Consider the following 10,861-nt stretch of genomic DNA (forward strand, 5'->3'; position numbering starts at 1 on the left):
TCGTGATTTTTTGTTTATAATCGTTGAAAAGTTTTGTCCCGTTACTTGATCTCTGAATGTTTGTTTTTTGCGATTTTTGACTTATACGATCTCAAATTATATATAAACAAGTTTGACGGTTGGAACTTTGAAACTAGTTTTGTAGAATGCGTATCTCATTAAGTTGAATGGTATATATATTTATTAAGTAGCTTTAAATTTATTTATTTTGTACGTATAACACTTAAGAAATTGAATGATATATATATATTTATTAAATAGCTTTAAATTTATTATTATAGTTCGGATCGAATTTTTGTTACAAAAATATATTATTGTGGAGTAAAGTTAAAATTTTAATAAATTTTATAATAATTTAAAAAAAAAATGTAATTTGCGTGATGCCAACAATGGATTCGTTGCGCAAAAACACTTTACGCGATGTATAATGTATACATGCGTCACGCAAAGTCAAGCAAAATAGGTCTCTCTTCCCTCTTTCTCACTCGGTTCGTCTCTTCCCTCTCGCTCATCTCTCTCTCACTCCGTCTCTTCCCTCTCTCCCTCTCTCTCAATAACTAGTAATTCCCTCTCTCTCTCTCTCTCTCTCTCTCTCTCTCTCTCGCGCTCGTAGGTTAGGTAAGGTTCGGAAAGAGATCAATGAATTCAATTTAGGGTTTTGTGATCATCTAACTCATAAAGTTTGCATCTTGATAAAGTTAATCGCCTTCTCTGTTATTTGGTTCTGAATCTGAGCTTGGTAATTGGTTAATTGATTGTAGATTTGTGAGCTCTGTCAAATGGAGAAGGATCATAAGGTTGCATCGGAAAAAGACCCCAAGATCGATTTGTTCGAAGACGACCACGAGTTCGAGGAATTCAACATCAATGAAGGTAATTTTTGGAAACCTAATCTTGTTTATCATCTGCAATTACATATTTTGTTATTTGTTAGTAGGTATGCAGCTATTTTCTCTGTAATTGTTTCCAATTGTTTCATAGAATTGAAGTTGGTTTTGTTTCGATTTACTTGCTATTGTTTTTAAACTAATAAAATTGTCCCGCTAGCTTGCGAAACGGATTCGTTGTGAGGAGCGTGTAATTCATATGTCCTAGCATTATCTTAGCATATAGTCCATCTAATCTGGTTTTTGAAGATAACGATGATTGCGTAATAAGATGCGAGAAGAATTGTATGAAATATCCAAGCCTGTAAATTGATTTTGGCATCAGAGCACCAATGCCCTGCAATGATGCAAAGGAGGTTAATTGTTGAGATAGATGGAATCATGCAAAGGAGGTTAAACAAAATGGAAATATCAGTGAATAGGACTGATACCAATATGGACTACCCATTTCAATTTTTGTGCTTTCTTAAATTGCATACCAAAGTAGTATTTTATATATTGCTTTCAGGAAGTATGGTTTGAGCTTTGTACTTTGTGTGAACGCATTGATAGGACAACCTCATTTCAATTAAGTAAGGTAAAATGCTTATATATTGCATTCTTGGTATATATGAATAAGTGTCTGCTATAGGAACTAACTCAATTTGATGCTGTCATAGATTTACGGCTTGTTAACTGTTTGATGTTATCTTTTCCAGATTGAAGATGGGGACATCATATGCTTTCAGAAATCTACTTCACTTGGAAGTGAAGGAGAACTCAAATATTCCAATGTCCCTTCATTTCTGGTAGATGGTTATTGTGGTAGTTAATGCTACATAGAGCATAAGTTCTGCGTTCAAGTGTCTCTCACTGAGCTTTCATTCTTGGTATTATTTAAGACAAGGTTGAAAAAAGAACAAGAGGAGGAGGACAAAAAGAGATACAAGGCACAAGCTCACCTTTATACAACTATTAAGGTGAAGAGTTTCTCTGTCCCCATTTTCACCATTCCTTTTTTCACAAGTGCTAGTACGTGTATTCGGTGCACGTCAAAGAATTATAAGAGAGCGATTTATTATTCATATGCTTAGGTTGCTCGAGATGAGGACTTGGTCAAACAAATTGGAGGGGATATATATTTTGACCTTGTGGACCATGACAAAGTTCGTAGTTTCACTATTAAGAAACAAACAGCCTTTAATCTTTTCAAGGTATAGCAGTATAGGTTCACTTTTATTTCTGTCTGCTTTATTCTTTTCCTCCTTTGAGGTTTGTGTATGATTTATGATTATTGAGGGCATCAGATTCTTCATTCAGTTATGTTATTACGAGAGTCTCTGATAAAGTAATGTTTTGCAGGGTCTGGTTGCACTATAGTTTGGCATACCAATGCAATTTCAGCAGTTTTGGATTTAGGCCAAGAGGCAAAACCACACATATCCCCCATTCGACCATTGACACCCGAGGAACAATTAGAATCAGTAATTACTTTACACTTTCTACTTTTTAAGTGCTTAATGAATGGACTTGTTGTAAGTCCAGATTTGAAATGCTTATGAGACTAGTAGTGTTGTGACGTGCTCATTGGTGTTCGTCAAAGTTTGATATAGGTTCCTTATGCATTCTAATCATGACCTTTTGTTTTGCAGGTCAAAAAATTGGAAGGTCTACCAAATAAAGAACACAAAAACTGCAAGCTAAAGTTATTTTTGGAAGTAGATCTTGGGCTGGTAATCCAATCTCACTCTATCATTGTTATGACCTGTCATTTTATGCTTAGTGCTGCTACACTTAATGTATGAAAGATCCTTTCTTATGATTTTATTGCTCCGATGACATGCTCCAGGACCAACGTCCTATTCCTCTGCCTGACAAAACCAAGGAATATATCCTGCTTTTCTTTAAGCTTTATGAACCTGAGAAACGAAAACTAAGGTACCTCTGGCTCTTTCTACTGTGCTAAATAGTTTTTCCTTTTGATTTGTTGCTTGCTGATTTAAGTTTCATTTCGTTACTAGTTTTGTTGGTAGGTTTTTTGTCAAGAGTTTAGCAAGCCAGTAGAGATTTTAGCAAAATAAAATCAACTTGCTGGTTTTGCCCCTAATGAAGAAATTGTGCTTTATGAGAGGTCTACTTCACATTCTTTTAGCAACAATTCTGTCATAACTAATTGTCATTACACTATTTACATATTTGTATAATTTGCATGCTTCGGTTCGGTGTAGCATTCTGGAGTAAAAGTTTTATCTGTCTGTGTACTATCAGGAAATGAAGTTTGATCCTTGAATCATGTGCGAGCATATTCACAAGCGGACGTCATTTCGTCTAAGTCAGATAACTGTTACAATAGGAATGAACTTTTGTGGCTTCTATGCATATTTTTCATTGGCTGTTATGCTTCGTTTTCCAGGTTGAAGATGAGGACATTATATGCTTTCAGAAATCTACTCCACTTGAAAGTGAATAGAATAATTGTTCTGATACACACATTTATAATCTTTGAATTGTACTGATATTTTTATCATAATTAAACTTGTGGTTGTGTGGTTTTGGTGTAGTGAGATATGAGGAGTGATGAGCTACATAAACTGTAGCGAGCTACATGAAGTAGTGAGATACATGAAGGAGCTATATGAAGGAGTGATAAAGGAGCTACATACACTGTATGTACAAAAGGGAAGATGCCTTTATTCAAGTTTGTATTTTCGGAATTTGAGGACTTGTGTTATTATGTTCAAATACATACATTAGGTTTGTAATGAATGTATTGGCTTTACCACATTGATCTTATATATGTTTGTTTTTATTAATGATAATACAAAATATTCTTTAAACAATGCTCAGTGGAAATTTTACCAAAAAGCATATATTTCTTACCTCAATTTTCATTGGTTTATTAATTATTGTTTATAATTTAATTACAATAATTATAAAAAAATAAATAAAAAATATTTTGTCAAAAAAAAAAAAAAACGTTTTGCACGACGAAGGAGTAACCTGCGTCGCAGGTTACTTCTTCATTGCGCAAACCCTGTTGTCATTGACTTGGTGCGACGGTTGGCACGTGACGAAGTTTCGTTGCGCTAATTTTTGAGCAACATTTTTTTACTTTGCACGACGAAGGATCTGCATTGCGCAAAGTATTTTTTGTACTATATAAGTTGGAAACAATATCGATAATTCCACTATAATTACATTTAGGTCTTTTATATAAATCTCATATCTATTAAATTTAAACTGCACAAGTGGTTTACTTGGGGACAATATCTATGTTGTTTAGTAGTCGATCGTTGGACCATCTCTAAAACTTTAACATGGTATCAAAGCGGGCCGATCACTTGGGCATGCTTACCTGAATTCGGACTACGAACTGAAAAGCTTGAAGTCTCGAATTGGGACGCACAAATTGAGTCTCTGAAACCCAAATCAAACAAGTAGGGTTAGCAATGTGGAATTGATTCACGTGTGGCCCAATAGAGATTCGTTGCATGTGAGGGGATTGAAAAATATAAAGTCCTACATCGAAAATCTGAATGAATGGAATACAACTTATATTGAATGATTCTACTACTAATTACATTGTGGCCTTTTGCATTAAATTCTCTACCTATTGTACTTCAAAAGATAACTAAATTAAATGTTGAAGAATGCAATTCCACATTGGAAACCTGACAAAATATATTGCTACATATGAATGAATGGTTTCACTACTAGTAATACTGAGGCATTTTGTGATAAAATAACTCAATACATACTACGCTATATATATTGTTAAGATAATATCGTTAAGATAATATCATTGTGATTAGTAGTTAACTGCATGTTGGACTCTAAAATTTTGACACTGAAGGCAAATTCGTATTCGCTGTACTGTTTCTGAAACTTTTGACAGCCACATAAAAATTAGGATCCCTTTCTTCTCTTTTTGTTACGCTAATGCTAGTTTTTTTTGTTTTTTTGTTGTTTTTGTTTTTCCGGTGTAAACTAGAATTATTTTTAAAATAAATGAAAATGTGAGACATCACTGGTGCATCTCTTGAGAACATGATTAACCTTAGTTCTTGTCATCTCGGATCGATTGACTCGCAAGAGAAAGTTTGCTCCGGTTGGCCACAGGTAGAGCCCGAGGCCAGTGTATCATTGTCAAATTTACATACATGCATGTAGGGCACGGTGGGCCCCAACCCTAGGCTATAGGGTGGGCTATTTACCCATTGAGAAGATAACTCCACATTCAAGGGAAATGATTCTCTCCGAGTCCCTTCTAGCCAAATTCTTCAGATCCCGAAAATTGCTTGCAAGCCTTGCTGGTCTTTGAATCCCTTCTAGCCAAATGCTCTGGATCCCGAAAATTACCTGCAAACCTTGCCTCCAGCACAATCGCGAAGCCATTGCAACTTCCTCGAACATGTTCGCAAAGCCACGATCACAATCTTGCCTTAAACAGGACCGAAAGCCATTGATCCTGACTATGATCCCGACGGCACCATTATCTCCTCCACATCTGCGCCCCTCTCAATTCCTTCCGCCGTCAACACCATCACTATCTCGATGTGGACAATCCGATGGCGTCAAAACGTTTTCCTAACCGTTCAATTTTATTTTAAATGGCTAAGATTGAAGGATCCTCCGGATCCAGATAGAAGAGATCCGGAGAAGATCCTATTCCCCAATTCAGTATCATGGGGCTTTGAGGGCTTGCCAATCACATATCAAACTAATATTGTAAAATCATATTAATTAAATCCTAAGGGATATTATTGTGTTTCTATTTTCTTCCAGACCAGTTTTATACTGTATTCATTTATTTTTTTTCATTACAAATAAATGTCTTAATGATTTTAGATTTGTCTAATTTTTTCTTTAAGTAATATACTTAAATATAGACGGTTCATATCATTGAAATACATTATAAAATGGACCGTCTAAAATAAGTATTAATGTGTGTGTGTCTTCAAATTTTAACGGTGTCAATATATACCCTAAAGCGACCAGCCGGCAGAAGGTACAAATTAATATTTATTAGTCGGAAAAGTGGAGCTTCTTAAAGGTTAGCTTACAGCCAGCCAGGCTGTGTTTGCACTTGCACATCACAAACAGTAAGTACTTTATATCTGTCTATGGTGAAATCACAATGATTTGAGACAATTTCAAGCTTTGGCCGAAGATATGGAGAAAAACTTGGATATCTTATAGCAATAGCAATGTTTACAACTCTTATCATGTGACCTCAAAGTACCGTATACACAATTGTTCTATATAATCATATCGTTGTAAGTATTCTTGGCAATCCTAGGGCTATCTCCCCATTTCCTTATCTCATATTACGTAAGTTCATGTGATGTCAGGGATAGGAAGATCGAGTTGTATGCTAAAACAAGGTTCTAAAAAATGTTAGGCACTAGTCGGGCGGTGGGTTAGCGCCTAGCGCCTAGGCGGCTAGGCGGGGTCTAGGCGGATTTAGGTAAATTTTTTGTATATCTTGTAAATAAATGCATATTGGCACTTACAAAAAATTATACTTGTGAAATCTATAAATAAGATAATAAAAGAATGATAAAATATAAAAAGAGTATTCAACAAGTTCAAAATTAAAAAATACATTAAGCACATATACCATATAACTTAAGATATTTTGAATGATTGTATCTAATTTAAAAAAAATAAAAGTATAAATCCCATGTAGTGGGTTAGGTGGTTCGTTATAAAGAAAAAATTATGAAAAAGTGCATGCATCCTTCCCCATTTCATAAAGCACCACGTGTGTGGTGTGAACCCTCCCTTCCACCTCTAGTCCCCATGCATCCCTCACAATTCAAATCAGCCAGGAGAGTCAGAGACTCCCAACACCATTTTGATGCCTTGAGACTCCCAACCATTTTGAAAACTGGTACTTTATTCTTTTTTATTCTTCCTTTTCCTAATCGTCTTCGTCTTCTTTCCCTTTCCTCTTCTTCTTCTTCTTCTTCTTCATTTTTTTTTTCCGTTTTCCTTCTGTAAATTCTCCTTTTTTTTTGTTTCCTCTTCTTCTATTTCGGTGTAAGTTCCTCTTTTTTGATGGATTTCAGATAGAGGGAGTCGCGACATCTAAGAAAGTCATGGTGCACAGAGAGATGGAGTCAAAGTGGCGAGAAAGCTTTTGCGATTCTGGGTATTTGGTTGGATTTCTTCCCATGAAACCATTTCACTCCGCCTAAACCGTCGCCTAGACAGCCGCCTAGACCGCCCATGCCGCCTAAGAGCGCCTAGGTGGGCGCCTAATAGCTCCCCGATTTTTCTTAACAATTCGGACCTAATCGGATCGGCACAACCACGCCCAGCACCTAAGCACTGCCTAGGCCATTTTTTAGAACACTGCGGAGAATCGGGTTGTGCGCCTGGAAATGTTTGATTTTGTAACTTGACAAGAAAATTTGGTAATATTAGATCATCTTTTGGGGTCTGTTTTATAAAGCTACATGTCAGTTATGCTCCGGATTTTATGCAAAGATTTAACTGTTTTTTTTTAAGATAAATTACACAAAATTATCTCAATTTTAGGTCAATCACAGTTTCAGACCCCATCTTTAAAACATTTCAATATCATAATTTGTTTTCAAATTTGTTGCAATGTCATACATTCCATCAATTTGTCTATTAAATGTTGACTTGACTTGAGACGGGCCACTTCCTATTAAAAAATTAATTAAATATTAAAAATAAAACTTTTTAAATATTTTTATAAAAACCACCATACCCAATCCTTCAACGTCCTCCACCCGCTCAAAACCACCATACCCAATTCCCCTCCGCCGCCTCGCACCGTCTTCGACCCACCTCCACTTTCGCCATCTCCGTCGTCGTCAACAAGCAAGAAACGTTCACAGAGGATTTCGAAGAAGAATCCCCGAAACCCACCTTCAATTTCAAATCCAGAGGCTATTAACCAGGCTTGGACCATGTCGTCTGTCTCCCTCCGTGACCCGATTACGATCCACGAGCGACGCGATATTCCCTTCTTGCCGGCGGCAAGTGGGTCCGACCCGTTTTCATCTCGTTGTCGATGACAGCGGCGATGTAGAACCTAGATTGGAGTTCGGGTATAGAATTGAACTGGGCTTCGAAGAGGTCCCAGCAGAGGGGAATGTTGGTGGAGAGCTTCCTAGAGCCGTGCTTCTTCAAGAAGAGAAAGGACTTGGGTGGAGGTGGAAGGAAGGGGAGGAGAGCAACGGAGGGAGGACGTAGAAGGATTGTGTAGGGTGGTTTTGAGGGGAAATGGGTATGGTGGTTTTTTATAAAAATATTTAAAAAGTTTTATTTTTAATATTTAATTATTTTTTTAATAGGAAGTGGGCCCCGTCTCAAGCCAAGTTAGCATTTAACGAAGGAATTGACAGAAGAATTGAAGGAAGGTATGACATTGCAACAAATTCAAAGATAAGATATAATATTGAAATGTTTTAAAGATGAGGTATAAAACTGTGGTTGATCTAATAGTTAAGGTAATTTTATGTAATTTACCATTCATGAGATCTTTATATGTAAAATCCAACTGTTGATTTTTTTAAACCCCTCAATAACATGTACCATGAAAGAAAAATTGTACCTTTCGACTGCACTTAAGTGATGGTTGTGATATATGGAAAGGGATCCTCTCTGGATCCCTTCCATCAAATCTACCAAGTTCGGAAATCTATACTATTGAAATTTGATCCAACGGCTAAAGTTATTATAACTTTTAAAAGTGAGTTCCTGTTTGTAACTGTCGGATCAAATTTCAATGTCATAGATCTCTGAACTTGGTGGATTTGGTATAAGAGATCAAATTTCAAATTTTCATGAAATATGATCTTTTAGTTCTGTTTGTACCATATTTAGAGCTTGCGTATTTAGACCTCATACAAATACTCGAGGGACTCAAATGTAATTATGTAATAAATGAAGGGGCAAATATGTAATAAGTGAGGAGCCCTTATTCTATAAAAGGACTCCTCACTCTCCTCATTAGGGGAGGTCAAAGTTTAGGCCATGAGAAGAGATAAAACATCTCAAAGAAGGCAAACACAGAAAATAGGCTAGAGAGCACACTATCTTTAGCCTTTTTGTATACTCACCATTCAAAGTGAAACAATATCAATATCAGTGTGGACGTAGCCTAAACATTGGGGTGAACCACGATACATCTTGTGTTCTTTACTTTCTTGCAGATTCACGATCGGATTTATGTTGTTCCAAGACCTCTCCGGTTTTGTGCATCAACATTTGGCGCCGTTTGTGAGAAACGACACGAAAAGCTATGTCGGTTCTCTTTCATTTTTTTTCATCTCACCACCGTGAATCTGCAAAACCCAAGAAACCATAGCAGCACTTTACCACTCTCTCTCCCTCTCTCTTTCTCTTAAAAGAGAGACAAACATGGCAGAATCCAGCAAGCTCTATGTTCTCCTCCTCATTTGCTTGCTCTTCATTTCCTCAGCCTCTCCAATCCTCGGTTGTGGCTATTGCGGCAAGCCAAAGCACAAGCTTATTAAACCTACCAATACTCCCAAAGGCCCCATAGTTGTTCCACCCATTCATGTCGAGCCACGTGGCGTCAAAGTCCCTCTCTAGTCTCCGATCCAATCTCATTAACAAAGTTGTTAAAGTACGCCTAATCTGCTATCCTACGCCGATACTTCAGGAAAATGGGCCTACTGGATCAGCTTTGGGACGACACCCTCACTGGGCCTCAGCCCAACTCTAAACTTTCGGCGTTGTTTCTTACCAGCTTTTCCAGATCGAGAGAGAGATGAAAGACTTGAGAGTGGGAGTGGTGGTGGATTTCTCGCCGGGCAGCAAGGTGCCCTGAAATGGGCAGTCGAGAACGTTGTCCGGAAAGGCGATCACCTTATCTTGGTTGTCGTCCGGCCTGAAGAGAACTACGAGCAGGGAGAGATGCAGCTCTAGGGTTTCACTGGTTCACCTTTGATTCCTGTGAAGGAGTTTTCTAATCCCACCATCATGAAGAAGTATGGAGTGACGCCTGACGCTGAAACCATCAACATCGCCAACACTGCGACGCAGAAAGAGGTTACAGTGGTGATGAAGATCTACTAGGGCGATGCCCGTGAGAAGATTCTCGAGGCAATTGACAATACCCCCTTGAGCTTCCTTGTTATTGGAAACAGAGGCCTTGGCAAGCTTAAGAGGGTTATAATGGGCAGTGTCAGCAACCATATTGTAAATAATGCTTCATGCCTAGTTATTGTCATCAAGACTAGTTCCGAGTCCCATGCTAGCTAAATCCTTTCCCTCAATGCATGCTGGGTAAATAAGTGCAATGCATCAATTGTTTCTGAAAAAGAAAATGCCCACTTTCTGAAAAAGCCACGGGAAAGCAATAAAAAAGATAAAAAGAAGGGCGCAGTCTTCGCCATGATCATCCCGACCTAACCCTTGCTGTAAAGATATTTGAAAACCAAGCATAATGGAGAAAATGATGAGGTTTGTTATGGGGGATGCCATAGTCCACCACTATCAAGTCTGCCACACTCAATCATCCATTCGCACTCATGGAAAACAACCACAAAGATAAAGACTCTTATCTTTACAGCCCATACCCACTGTCATTGATGAATATTTTATTAAGTTGTCTTCTGCAAACTGGAGCAATTATTATATAGTTATACTGATGTGTAAAGAAGGCAGCATGCCCAAAAAAAAGAAAAGAAAAAAAAGGGCAAAATGTCGGCAAGCCCAAAATAGTGGGTTGGAATGTTATGTGGAGGGCGAAGACCCATATGCCCAAAAGAGCCAGTCCCTATGGCTTCAAACTCCAACCTCCATCCCTCCACTTAAGGTTCACCCTCTATTATCACCAACCAGGTGATCAAAAGTACGTCTAGTACTCCAAAATTATTCGGCAGCCTGCCACTATTATCACCAATCAGGTGATCAAAAGTACGTCAAGTACTCCAAAATTATTCGGCAGCCTGCCGCTATTATCACCAACTAGGTGATCAAAAGTATGTCTA

General features: G+C 37.7%; 1 protein-coding gene and 1 pseudogene across 4 annotated transcripts; both read left to right on the forward strand.

Annotated features, from left to right (window-relative positions):
* Positions 1-455: 455 nt before the first annotated feature.
* Positions 456-3,706, forward strand: LOC126592845 (ubiquitin C-terminal hydrolase 12-like). Of its 4 annotated transcripts, XM_050258629.1 has the most exons (8): positions 460-618; positions 762-873; positions 1,586-1,846; positions 1,961-2,094; positions 2,229-2,350; positions 2,519-2,599; positions 2,716-2,804; positions 3,280-3,706. In XM_050258629.1, exons 4-8 carry the CDS (start codon positions 1,971-1,973, stop codon positions 3,380-3,382), a joined length of 519 nt encoding a protein of 172 aa, XP_050114586.1. In that variant the 5' UTR covers positions 460-618; positions 762-873; positions 1,586-1,846; positions 1,961-1,970; the 3' UTR covers positions 3,383-3,706. The 4 variants fall into 4 exon arrangements, with proteins under 4 accessions (XP_050114584.1, XP_050114583.1, XP_050114585.1 ...); XM_050258627.1 differs by lacking the exons at positions 2,519-2,599; positions 2,716-2,804; positions 3,280-3,706 and having other exon boundaries at positions 456-623; positions 1,586-1,675; positions 1,769-1,846; positions 1,961-2,080; positions 2,229-2,352; XM_050258626.1 differs by lacking the exons at positions 2,519-2,599; positions 2,716-2,804; positions 3,280-3,706 and having other exon boundaries at positions 456-618; positions 1,586-1,675; positions 1,769-1,846; positions 1,961-2,080; positions 2,229-2,352.
* A 5,915-nt stretch (positions 3,707-9,621) lies between these two features.
* On the forward strand, positions 9,622-10,131 carry LOC126592844 (universal stress protein PHOS32-like; annotated as a pseudogene).
* The last annotated feature ends 730 nt before the right edge of the window (positions 10,132-10,861 follow it).

The sequence above is a fragment of the Malus sylvestris genome, chromosome 12 (genome assembly GCF_916048215.2).
Source record: "Malus sylvestris chromosome 12, drMalSylv7.2, whole genome shotgun sequence".
NCBI lineage: Eukaryota > Viridiplantae > Streptophyta > Magnoliopsida > Rosales > Rosaceae > Malus > Malus sylvestris.